Below are 12,533 nucleotides of genomic sequence, written 5' to 3'. Positions count from 1 at the left end.
GCACAATAAATATGGCAAATACACACCTCTGATCATGTTTTTCATCACTTCAACATGAAATAAGAACTTCTGAACCTCAAGTATGATCTGTTCTGGTCATTACTGCACTGTGCTACCTATTAAGCAAAAGACAGAATATGAGTGTCAGTTGTGCCAGAGGTGAGTGAACAATGTATCAACAAAAACAAGTCAAGATCCAGCCAAAAATCACAGGAACATGTCATGGAGATGACATCTGATAAGGGCCACATGGAACAAATGTGCATACATATGTGCGCACAAGTGTCACTAATAGATTCCCACTTCCCATTTCACAACCGCGCATGTGACAAATACGATAACACAAGGAACAATGAATCGATTTCAAGAGAAATTGAGACTGGTAGGTAGGTTAGCATATTTGCAAAACAATCTGTGCTTTAATAAAAGGTCAGCCAAACTGGACATCTTCCTGAAAATGGCTTACTACAGAGTAGTAACAATTATAGGCTACTATGAACATTTGCAAGTTTATCAATGGCTGTAAAATTAGGACCAAATAATGTCCTTTATAGTCTACAGCTCAAATTGTGACTCTAAATGATATGGTGTCTAACTGCACCAATAAGATGAATAGCCTATAAATGTCTAGAGCAGGGTTGACATGTCTGCAGTTTTCCAGACATTTAGTTAATTTGAAAACGATGTCAAGGATGAAAATTTACCAAGTTTCTGGACTACTTCTAAATTCAACTCACTATCAGGCAGTAAGGAAGGCTGTTGCTGAGTGTGTGAGTGGTGGGGAGGAGGGCCGGAGGGGTGTGTGTGTGTGTGTGTTGAGAGAGAACTGCAGCATGTTCTGACAACTTTTTACCAGTTGTAAACAGGCCAATTTCATGGAGACAAGTATTTCCAACCCTTTTTCCATAAAACATACAGTATTAATGTGCAAGAACTGATGCACATCAAGAAATAACTGTGACAAAGCACTGGGAAACGACTTTAGGCGCACTAGTGCGCATTACATAAATTCGCTTGAAGGTGGTTTAAACTGCACGCAAGGAAAGGGTTTTACGCATGCTCAGTTCTTGGATCTTGAGCGCTGCGCAGTTGGAAATTTTAAATAGAAATTATGGAACTCCCTTGCGTGCTTCTGTTATGGGGAAAGTCCACAATGCAACTCACAATAAACGTGGAGAATGATACATTTTGTAATCAAATCAAATCAAATCAAATTTATTTATATAGCCCTTCGTACATCAGCTGATATCTCAAAGTGCTGTACAGAAACCCAGCCTAAAACCCCAAACAGCAAACAATGCAGGTGTAAAAGCACGGTGGCTAGGAAAAACTCCCTAGAAAGGCCAAAACCTAGGAAGAAACCTAGAGAGGAACCGGGCTATGTGGGGTGGCCAGTCCTCTTCTGGCTGTGCCGGGTAGAGATTATAACAGAAAATGACCAAGATGTTCAAATGTTCATAAATGACCAGCATGGTCAAATAATAATAAGGCAGAACAGTTGAAACTGGAGCAGCAGCACAGTCAGGTGGACTGGGGACAGCAAGGAGCCATCATGTCAGGTAGTCCTGGGGCACGGTCCTAGGGCTCAGGTCCTCCGAGAGAGAGAAAGAAAGAGAGAATTAGAGAGAGCATATGTGGGGTGGCCAGTCCTCTTCTGGCTGTGCCGGGTGGAGATTATAACAGAACGTGGCCAAGATGTTCAAATGTTCATAAATGACCAGCATGGTTGAATAATAGCAAGGCAGAACAGTTGAAACTGGAGCAGGAGCATGGCCAGGTGGACTGGGGACAGCAAGGAGTCCTCATGTCAGGTAGTCCTGGGACATGGTCCTAGGGCCCAGGCCAGTTGAAACTGGAGCAGCAGCATGGCCAGGTGGACTGGGGACAGCAAGGAGTCATCATGTCAGGTAGTCCTGGGGCATGGTTCTAGGGCTCAGGTCCTCCGAGAGAGAGAAAGAAGGAGAGAAGGAGAGAATTAGAGAACGCACACTTAGATTTACACAGGACACCGAATAGGACAGGAGAAGTACTCCAGATAAACAAACTGACCCTAGCCCCCGACACATAAACTACTGCAGCATAAATACTGGAGGCTGAGACAGGAGGGGTCAGGAGACACTGTGGCCCCATCCGAGGACACCCCGGACAGGGCCAAACAGGAAGGATATAACCCCACCCACTTTGCCAAAGCACAGCCCCCACACCACTAGAGGGAAATCTACAACCACCAACTTACCATCCTGAGACAAGGCCGAGTATAGCCCACAAAGATCTCCGACACGGTACAACCCAAAGGGGGAAACCCAGACAGGCCGACCACAACAGTGAATCAACCCACCCAGGTGACGCACCCCCAGGGACGGCACGAGAGAGCCCCAGCAAGCCAGTGACTCAGCCCCGTAACAGGGTTAGAGGCAGAGAATCCCAGTGGAAAAAGGGGAACCGGCCAGGCAGAGACAGCAAGGGCGGTTCGTTGCTCCAGAGCCTTTCCGTTCACCTTCCCACTCCTGGGCCAGACTACACTCAATCATATGACCCACTGAAGAGATGAGTCTTCAGTAAAGACTTAAAGGTTGAGACCGAGTTTGCGTCTCTGACATGGGTAGGCAGACCGTTCCATAAAAATGGAGCCCTATAGGAGAAAGCCCTGCCTCCAGCTGTTTGCTTAGAAATTCTAGGGACAATTAGGAGGCCTGCGTCTTGTGACCGTAGCGTACGTATAGGTATGTACGGCAGGACCAAATCAGAGAGGTAGGTAGGAGCAAGCCCATGTAATGCTTTGTAGGTTAGCAGTAAAACCTTGAAATCAGCCCTTGCTTTGACAGGAAGCCAGTGTAGAGAGGCTAGCACTGGAGTAATATGATCAAATTTTTTGGTTCTAGTCAGGATTCTAGCAGCCGTATTTAGCACTAACTGAAGTTTATTTAGTGCTTTATCCGGGTAGCCGGAAAATAGAGCATTGCAGTAGTCTAACCTAGAAGTGACAAAAGCATGGATTAATTTTTCTGCATCATTTTTGGACAGAAAGTTTCTGATTTTTGCAATGTTACGTAGATGGAAAAAGCTGTCCTCGAAATGGTCTTGATATGTTCTTCAAAAGAGAGATCAGGGTCCAGAGTAACGCCGAGGTCCTTCACAGTTTTATTTGAGACGACTGTACAACCATTAAGATTAATTGTCAGATTCAACAGAAGATCTCTTTGTTTCTTGGGACCTAGAACAAGCATCTCTGTTTTGTCCGAGTTTAATAGTAGAAAGTTTGCAGCCATCCACTTCCTTATGTCTGAAACACATGCTTCTAGCGAGGGCAATTTTGGTGCTTCACCGTGTTTCATTGAAATGTACAGCTGTGTGTCATCCGCATAGCAGTGAAAGTTTACATTATGTTTTCGAATAACATCCCCAAGAGGTAAAATATATAGTGAAAACAATAGTGGTCCTAAAACAGAACCTTGAGGAACACCGAAATGTACAGTTGATTTGTCAGAGGACAAACCATTCACAGCGACAAACTGATATCTTTCCGACAGATAAGACCTAAACCAGGCCAGAACATGTCCGTGTAGACCAATTTGGGTTTCCAATCTCTCCAAAAGAATGTGGTGATCGATGGTATCAAAAGCAGCACTAAGGTCTAGGAGCACGAGGACAGATGCAGAGCCTCGGTCCGATGCCATCAAAATGTCATTTACCACCTTCACAAGTGCCGTCTCAGTGCTATGATGGGGTCTAAAACCAGACTGAAGCATTTCGTATACATTGTTTGTCTTCAGGAAGGCAGTGAGTTGCTGCGCAACAGCCTTCTCTAAAATCTTTGAGAGGAATGGAAGATTTGATATAGGCCGATAGTTTTTATATTTTCTGGGTCAAGGTTTGGCTTTTTCAAGAGAGGCTTTATTACTGCCACTTTTAGTGAGTTTGGTACACATCCAGTGGATAGAGAGCCGTTTATTATGTTCAACATAGGAGGGCCAAGCACAGGAAGCAGCTCTTTCAGTAGTTTAGTTGGAATAGGGTCCAGTATACAGCTTGAAGGTTTAGAGGCCATGATTATTTTCATCATTGTGTCAAGAGATATAGTACTAAAACACTTGAGCGTCTCTCTTGATCCTAGGTCCTGGCAGAGTTGTGCAGACTCAGGACAACTGAGGTTTGGAGGAATACGCAGGTTTAAAGAGGAGTCCGTAATTTGCTTTCTAATAATCATAATCTTTTCCTCAAAGAAGTTCATGAATTTATCACTGCTAAAGTGCAAGTCATCCTCTCTTGGGGAATGCTGCTTTTTAGTTAGCTTTGCCACAGTATCAAAAAGGAATTTCGGATTGTTCTTATTTTCCTCAATTAAGTTAGAAAAATAGGACGATCGAGCAGCAGTAAGGGCTCTTCGGTACTGCACGGTACCATCCTTCCAAGCTAGTCGGAAGACTTCCAGTTTGGTGTGGCGCCATTTCCGTTCCAATTTTCTGGAAGCTTGCTTCAGAGCTCGGGTATTTTCTGTGTACCATGGAGCTAGTTTCTTATGAGACATTTTTTTAGTTTTTAGGGGTGCAACTGCATCTAGGGTATTGCGCAAGGTTAAATTGAGATCCTCAGTTAGGTGGTTAACGGATTTTTGTCCTCTGGCGTCCTTGGGTAGGCAGAGGGAGTCTGGGAGGGCATCAAGGAATCTTTGTGTTGTCTGTGAATTTATAGCACGACTTTTGATGTTCCTTGGTTGGGGTCTGAGCAGATTATTTGTTGCAATTGCAAACGTAATAAAATGGTGGTCTGATAGTCCAGGATTATGAGGAAAAACATTAAGATCCACAACATTTATTCCATGGGACAAAACTAGGTCCAGCGTATGACTGTGAGAGTGAGTGGGTCCAGAGACATGTTGGACAAAACCCACTGAGTCGATGATGGCTCCAAAAGCCTTTTGGAGTGGGTCTGTGGACTTTTCCATGTGAATATTAAAGTCACCAAAGATTAGAATATTATCTGCAATGACTACAAGGTCTGATAGGAATTCAGGGAACTCAGTGAGAAACGCTGTATATGGCCCAGGAGGCCTGTAAACAGTAGCTATAAAAAGTGATTGAGTAGGCTGCATAGATTTCATGACTAGAAGCTCAAAAGACGAAAACGTCATTTTCTTTTTTTTGTAAATTGAAATTTGCTATCATAAATGTTAGCAACACCTCCGCCTTTGCGGGATGCACGGGGGATATGGTCACTAGTGTAGCCAGGAGGTGAGGCCTCATTTAACACAGTAAATTCATCAGGCTTAAGCCATGTTTCAGTCAGGCCAATCACATCAAGATTATGATCAGTGATTAGTTCATTGACTATAATTGCCTTTGAAGTAAGGGATCTAACATTAAGTAGCCCTATTTTGAGATGTGAGGTATCATGATCTCTTTCAGTAATGACAGGAATGGAGGTGGTCTTTATCCTAGTGAGATTGCTAAGGCAAACACCGCCATGTTTAGTTTTGCCCAACCCAGGTCGAGGCACAGACACGGTCTCAATGGTGATAGCTAAGCTGACTACACTAACTATGCTAGTGGCAGACTCCACTATGCTGGCAGGCTGGCTAATAGCCTGCTGCCTGGCCTGCACCCTATTTCATTGTGGAGCTAGAGGAGTTAGAGCCCTGTCTATGTTGGCAGATAAGATGAGAGCACCCTCCAGCTAGGATGGAGTCCGTCACTCCTCAGCAGGTCAGGCTTGGTCCTGTTTGTGGGCGAGTCCCAGAAAGAGGGCCAATTATCTACAAATTCTATCTTTTGGGAGGGGCAGAAAACAGTTTTCAACCAGCGATTGAGTTGTGAGACTCTGCTGTAGAGCTCATCACTCCCCCTAACTGGGAGGGGGCCAGAGACAATTACTCGATGCCGACACATCTTTCTAGCTGATATGCACGCAGAAGCTATGTTGCGCTTGGTGATCTCTGACTGTTTCATCCTAACATCGTTGGTGCCGACGTGGATAACAATATCTCTATACTCTCTACACTCGCCAGTTTTAGCTTTAGCCAGCACCATCTTCAGATTAGCCTTAACGTCGGTAGCCCTGCCCCGGGTAAACAGTGTATGATCGCTGGATGATTCGCTTTAAGTCTAATACTGCGGGTAATGGAGTCGCCAATGACTAGAGTTTTCAATTTGTCAGAGCTAATGGTGGGAAGCTTCGGCGTCTCAGACCCCGTAACGGGAGGAGTAGAGACCAGAGAAGACTCGGCCTCTGACACCGACCCGCTGCTTAATGGGGAGAACCGGTTGAAAGTTTCTGTCTGCTGAATGAGCGACACCGGTTGAGCGTTCCTACAGCATTTCCTACCAGAAACCGTGAGAAAGTTGTCCGGCTGCGGGGACTGTGCCAGGGGATTTATACTACTATCTGTACTTACTGGTGGCACAGACGCTGTTTCATCCTTTCCTACACTGAAATTACCCTTGCCTAACGATTGCGTCTGAAGCTGGGCTTGCAGTACAGCTATCCTCGCCGTAAGGCGAGCACAGCGGCTGCAATTAGAAGGCATCATGTTAATGTTACTACTTAGCTTCGGCTGTTGGAGGTCCTGACGAATCGTGTCCAGATAAAGCGTCCGGAGTGAAAAAGTCGAGGAAAAAAATAAATATATGAACGGTAATTAAAAAGTGAAACCCGTAAAGTTGTCAGGTAGCAAAATGGTTTTCTTCTGGGGAAAGAGAGGCGGACCAAAATGCAGCGTGGTTAGTTTTGTGCATCTTTAATAAAGATGAAAGTACAACAATCTACAAAACAAGAACCGAGAAAAAAAAAAAAAACAGTCCTATCTGGTGCCACAAACACAATCACCCACAAAACCCAACACAAAACAGGCTACCTAAATATGGTTCCCAATCAGAGACAATGACTAACACCTGCCTCTGATTGAGAACCATATCAGGCCAAACATAGAAATAGACAAACCAGACACAACATAGAATGCCCACCTAGCTCACGTCCTGACCAACACTAAAACAAGGAAAACACATACGCATACCCCCCCCCCCCCAAGGTGCGGCCTCAGAACGCACAACCTAAACCTATAGGGGAGGGTCTGGGTGGGCATCTATCCGCGGTGGCGGCTCTGGCGCTGGACGTGGACCCCACTCCATAATTGTCTTAGTCCACCTCCTTAGCGTCCCTTGAGTGGCGACCCTCGCCGCTAACCTTGGCCTAGGAAACCTAACAACGGGCCCCACTGGACTGACGGGCAGCTCCGGACTGAGGTAGCTCAGGACTGAGGGAAAGCTCGGGACTGAGGGGAAGCTCGGGACTGTGGGGAAGCTCGGGACTGCGGGGAAGCTCGGGACTGAGAGGAAGCTCAGGACTGAGAGGAAGCTCAGGCAGGTTGATGGATCTAGCAGAACCTGGCTGGCTGGTGATTCCGGCAGATCCTGGCTGACTGGCGGATCCTGGCTGACTGGCGGATCCTGGCCGACTGGCAGTTCTGGCGGATCCTGGCAGACTGGCGGATCCTGGCTGACTGTCGGATCCTGACTGACTGGCGGATCCTGGCTGACTGGCGGATCCTGGCAGACTGGCGGATCCTGGCTGACTGGCGGATCCTGGCTGACTGGCGGATCTTGGCTGACTGGCGGATCTAACTGATCCTGGCAGACTGGCAGCTCTGGCGGATTCTGGCTGACTGGCGGCACTGGCGGCTCCTGGCTGACTGGCGGCACTGGCGGCTCCTGGCTGACTGGCGGTACTGGGCAGACTGGCGGCACTGGCGGCGCTGGGCAGACTGGCGGCACTTGCGGCGCTGGGCAGACTGGCGGTGCTGGGCAGACTGGTGGCACTGGCGGCGCTGGGCAGACTGGCGGCACTGGTGGCGCTGGGCAGACGGGTAGCTCAGACGGCGCTGGGCAGACGGGTAGCTCAGACGGCGCTGGGCATACCGGTTGCTCCGGCAACGCTGGAGAAGAAGGCTCTGGCAGCGCTGGACTGAGGAGCACTGGCGCCTCTGGAATGAGGGGCTCTGGCGCCTCTGGCATGAGGGGCGGGAGCTCTGACAGCGCCGGACAGGCGGGACACACTGTAGGCCTGATGCGTGGTGCTGGCATTGGTGGTACTGGGCACGCACAGGCAGATGTGGGAAGCTGGGATGTAGCGCACCGGGCTAAGCACGCGTACTGGGGACACACCGTGCGAACCACCGCATAACATGGTGCCTGACCAGCACCACGCTCACCACGGTTAGCACTGCTAAGAGCCCTGAATGCTGATTGGCGAAATCTGTGATATATCAGACCATATACCACAGGTATTACAAAACATTACTTTTTACTGTTCTAATTACATTTGTAACCAGTTTATAATCGCAATAAGGTACCTCATGGTTTGTGGTAAATGCCCAATATATCACGACTAAGGGCTGTATCAAGGCACTCCACGTTGCATCATGCTTAAGAACAGCCCTTAGCATGGTATATTGGCCATATATCACACCCCCTCGGGCATTATTGCTTATTCATAGCAGTCAAACCAGTTAAATGGACATCCATTGATGGATGGTAAATGATCTGGCGAGTTTAACCTCTAGGGGGTGTGGGACGCTACTGTCCCACCTGGGCAACATCCAGTGAAATTGCAGAGCGCCAAATTCAAAAACAGAAATACTCATTATAAAAATTCATGAAACATACAAGTGTTATACATCTTTTTAAAGATTAACTTCTTGTTAATCCAACCACAGTGTCAGATTTAAAAAATACTTTACGGCGAAAACAAACCATGCGATTATCTGAGAACAGCGCCCAGGAGACAAGACTCTCAGTTACCCAATAAATGTTTGTTTTGTTCAATCAAGTCCCTCCTCAAAAACCTCAGTTTTATTACCGCATTTTGTTCAGTAAAACACTGTCACAAACAACATCCGGTGAAATTGCAGAGCGTGGAACTCAACAAAACAGAAATTATCATAATAAACATGCATAAAAGATACAAATGTTATACACCAGCTTAAAGATAAACTTCTTGTTAATCCAACTGCTGTGTCAGATTTCAAAAAGGCTTTACGGCGAAACCAAACCATGCGATTATCTGAGAACAGCGCCCAGCAGACAAATCATCACAAACAGTTAGCAGCCAAGAAGACGAGTAACAAAAGTCAGAAATAGCGTTATAATATACCACTTACCTTTGATGATCTTCATATGATTGCACTCAAAGACTCCATGTTACACAATAAATGTTTCTTTTGTTGGATAAAGTCCCTCTTTATATTCAAAAACCATTTTGTTGGTGCGTTTTGTTCAGTAACCCATTGGAATAAAGCGCGGTCACAACAGACTGACGAGTACCATAAAAGTTAATAGAAACATGTCAAACGATATTTGTAATCAATCCTCATATTGTTTTTGTCATAAATAATCAATCATATTTCAACCGGACAAAAGCTTCGTCAATAGAAAAAGAGAAACAAGAAATGCGCGCTCCCGGTCACACACTGGACTCATGTCTGGAAATTTCCACTGTCCACTCATTGAATGTGCTGTTTCTCCCTAATTTGTCAGAGTAAAAGCCGGAAACAATACCTAGAGACTGTTGAGGAAGCAATAGAGATCATGAACTGGGTCATACGTCTTTGTATGGTGGATAGGCTTTCAATGGAAAAACAGGCATTTCAAAATAAAAACATTTCCTGGATGGATTTTCCTCAGGTTTCCGCCTGCCATTTCAGTTCTGTTATACTCACATACATTATTTTAACAGTTTTAGAACCTGCAGTGTTTTCTATCCAAAACTACTAATTGTGTGCATATCCTGGCTTCTGGGCCTGAGTTTGCAGGTAATTTACTTTGGGCACGCTTTTCATCCAAAATTCCGAATGCTGCCCCCTACGATAGTGAGGTTAATAAAGGCAAATGATCCTTTCTCTTGCTACTATTCAAATTCCTTTAGTCATGTTAGCTTGTAATAATAATTATTTTGATGTAAATCTGAATTTTGCTTCTTGTCATTACATGTTAAATCGATATTCCTTCTAAATTAGCTCAAAAGCATTATCGAAAAGGGGTTTATTGGATAAATATGGAAACTCCTCTGCATAAACATTTTTTGGCTCAGTTTTGAGGCCCTGTGGGTGGGTTTTGAGTGGTCTTCGTTGAAAATTTAAGCTAGACCTGGCAACCCTGGTCAATACAATCACAACACATTCCTGTTTGCACACTCAGCCCATATGTTTTGTGTTATAGTGTGTCAGCACTTGGAGGTCAAGAAAAACATATATGTTATAAAATTATGAGTGCATTGATAATTACTCAATTATTTTCATAGATAATAATAAATAAAAAACTAGGCCTATGTTAATTGTTGTAATTGTGAGAGGTATGCTTACATTAAACTAAAGTCAAACAGGCAAATAGTATGGTATTGGAAAATGTATCAACACATTTCTATTGCTAGAGAGGGTTATTGTGTAGGCTACCTGTATCAATGTAGTGTACATACCTGAACTGCGACCAAACACCATGCACATGCCACACTGTCTGTAACAGCAGATGACCCGATGACATTAAACAAACTAGAGTAGAGAATGTAAGATGGCCTTTACAAACTATAGTAGAGAATGTAAATCCTCAACATTATATCAACAAAAAACAGGACATCCTTTTCCCGGAACAATGATACCCACCTATTACCGTACTGTATGTAGTATATGAGGCCAAATATTTTTGGATATCCTTCCGCAAAATGTTTGAATTGGAAATCCATTCTAAATACAAGAATTGACTCCAGGGCACATTTTATACATTCACATACACGTAAAGCGTGTATGTGAATATGATTCAATATTTTATGAAGGGCAAAATCATATCGTAATTCAATTAGCAGAAATAATGCTCCAAAACCAGATCCATCCACAATTACATATGGGTCAAAATAGCATAGCACAAACATTAGCAAGCAACCCAGACGGCACAATTGTCTTGTTTTTTTTAATGTATGGATAGCCAGGGGCATACTCCAAAACTCTGACATAATTTACAAATTAAGCATTTGTGTTTAATGAGTCCACCAGACCAGAGGCAATAGAGATGACCAGGGATGTTATTTTAATAAGTGTGGAATTTGGCACATTTTCTGTCCTACTAAGCATTAAAAATGTAACGAGTACTTTTTCAGGGAAAATGTATGCAGTAAAAAAGTACATTATTTTAAATAAGAATGTAGTGAAGTGAAAGTAAAAGTTGTCAAAAATATAAATAGTAAAGTAAAGTACAAATACCCCCAAAAACTACTTAAGTAGTACTTAAAAGTATTTTTACTTAAGTATTTTACACCACTGGCTATACAAAGGCCTTAAAAGACACATTGACTGTTTTTACAGCTTCCTTATTCAAATAATCTAGAATGATCTTAATGTACTATTCCAACTCCTTACAGAAAACAAGGAAGTGTTTTTTTTATTAGTGATTTTCTGAATATGACCTTTCCATTAGCACAATTACATTTAAGAGGTCAAATTGTTTTCTCGTTATCCTTATTGTAGTTGGGGAAACCAAACAGCACATTCTCCCATAATAAACAAAAGTAATCAAGAATATTATCACCAATAAATATATAAATATCTTGCCATAATATGTTTTACCTGAAGACAATGCCAAAATAAATGCAAAACTGTTTCTGTATGCTCATCACAAAAAGTACAGCTAATGTTACTGTCTTTTTTGAGTTTCTGTAATAATCAGTTAAATTACCAGCTAAAATATTGAAATCGGATTACAGACACTGTACTTTTGAAAAACTAGATGATTATTTATTGGATTACTCTTAATTTCAGAAAGGATGTTTGCGAAGAAATACACTATGACACCTTTCAATTGTCCTTAGTGATGTTCAAATCAGCATTGAAAAAATAGCAAGTTTAAGTTTGCTCCACCTGAGCGAGTCTGACCACAAGTCAGAGACCACTATGATGGCACACCAAATACATTTACATTTAAGTCATTTAGCAGACGCTCTTATACAGAGCGACTTACAAATTGGTGCATTCACCTTATGACATCCAGTGGAACAGTCACTTTACAATAGTGCATCTAAATCTTAAAGGGGGGGGGGGGAATACTTATCCTATCCTAGGTATTCCTTAAAGAGGTGGGGTTTCAGGTGTCTCCGGAAGGTGGTGATTGACTCCGCTGTCCTGGCGTCGTGAGTAATGTATTTGCTGGATTGTTTTTGTCTTCTTCTAATGCCGCTTAAGGGGAAAGTCATGTAAAAGTAATCCGATTACATTACTGAGTTTGGCTAATCCAAACATTACATTAATGATTACAATTTTGTTCAGTTAACTAGTAAATGTAACAGAAAACATTTAGAAAGTAGCCTAACCTACCCAACCTTGCTTCTGAAGCATTTAAGAAGGATTTGGTTCTTCATATATGGAGTGATATTTAAGCAATAAGGCCCGAGGGGTTGTGGTATATGGCCAATATACCACAGCTAAGGGCTGTTCTTATGCACAACGCAGTGCGGAGTACCTGGATACAGCCCTTAGCAGTGATACAGTATATTGGCCA

At 43.7% G+C, this 12,533-nt stretch overlaps 1 protein-coding gene across 6 annotated transcripts in view; it reads right to left on the bottom strand.

The window, feature by feature from the left end:
- LOC124001178 (mucosa-associated lymphoid tissue lymphoma translocation protein 1-like) overlaps positions 1 to 10,634 on the bottom strand; it is a 32,275-nt gene extending 21,641 nt beyond the window's left edge. For 5 of the 6 annotated variants that reach the window (XR_006832749.1, XM_046307785.1, XM_046307798.1 and 2 more), the window contains exon 1: positions 10,465 to 10,634. Coding sequence is in view for 5 of the 6 variants with exons in the window: in XM_046307785.1 (XP_046163741.1) it covers positions 10,465 to 10,492 (28 nt within the window). In the remaining variant the exon portion in view is untranslated. Of the gene's footprint in view, positions 1 to 26; positions 117 to 10,464 lie in introns of all 6 variants that reach the window. The other variant, XM_046307791.1, reaches the window with a different exon arrangement.
- Between the last annotated feature and the right edge of the window lie 1,899 nt (positions 10,635 to 12,533).

This window comes from Oncorhynchus gorbuscha, linkage group LG02 (assembly GCF_021184085.1).
Source record: "Oncorhynchus gorbuscha isolate QuinsamMale2020 ecotype Even-year linkage group LG02, OgorEven_v1.0, whole genome shotgun sequence".
Lineage (NCBI taxonomy): Eukaryota > Metazoa > Chordata > Actinopteri > Salmoniformes > Salmonidae > Oncorhynchus > Oncorhynchus gorbuscha.
The sequence above is the reverse complement of the archived record's forward strand: the minus strand, read 5'-3'. Positions and strand labels throughout refer to the sequence as shown.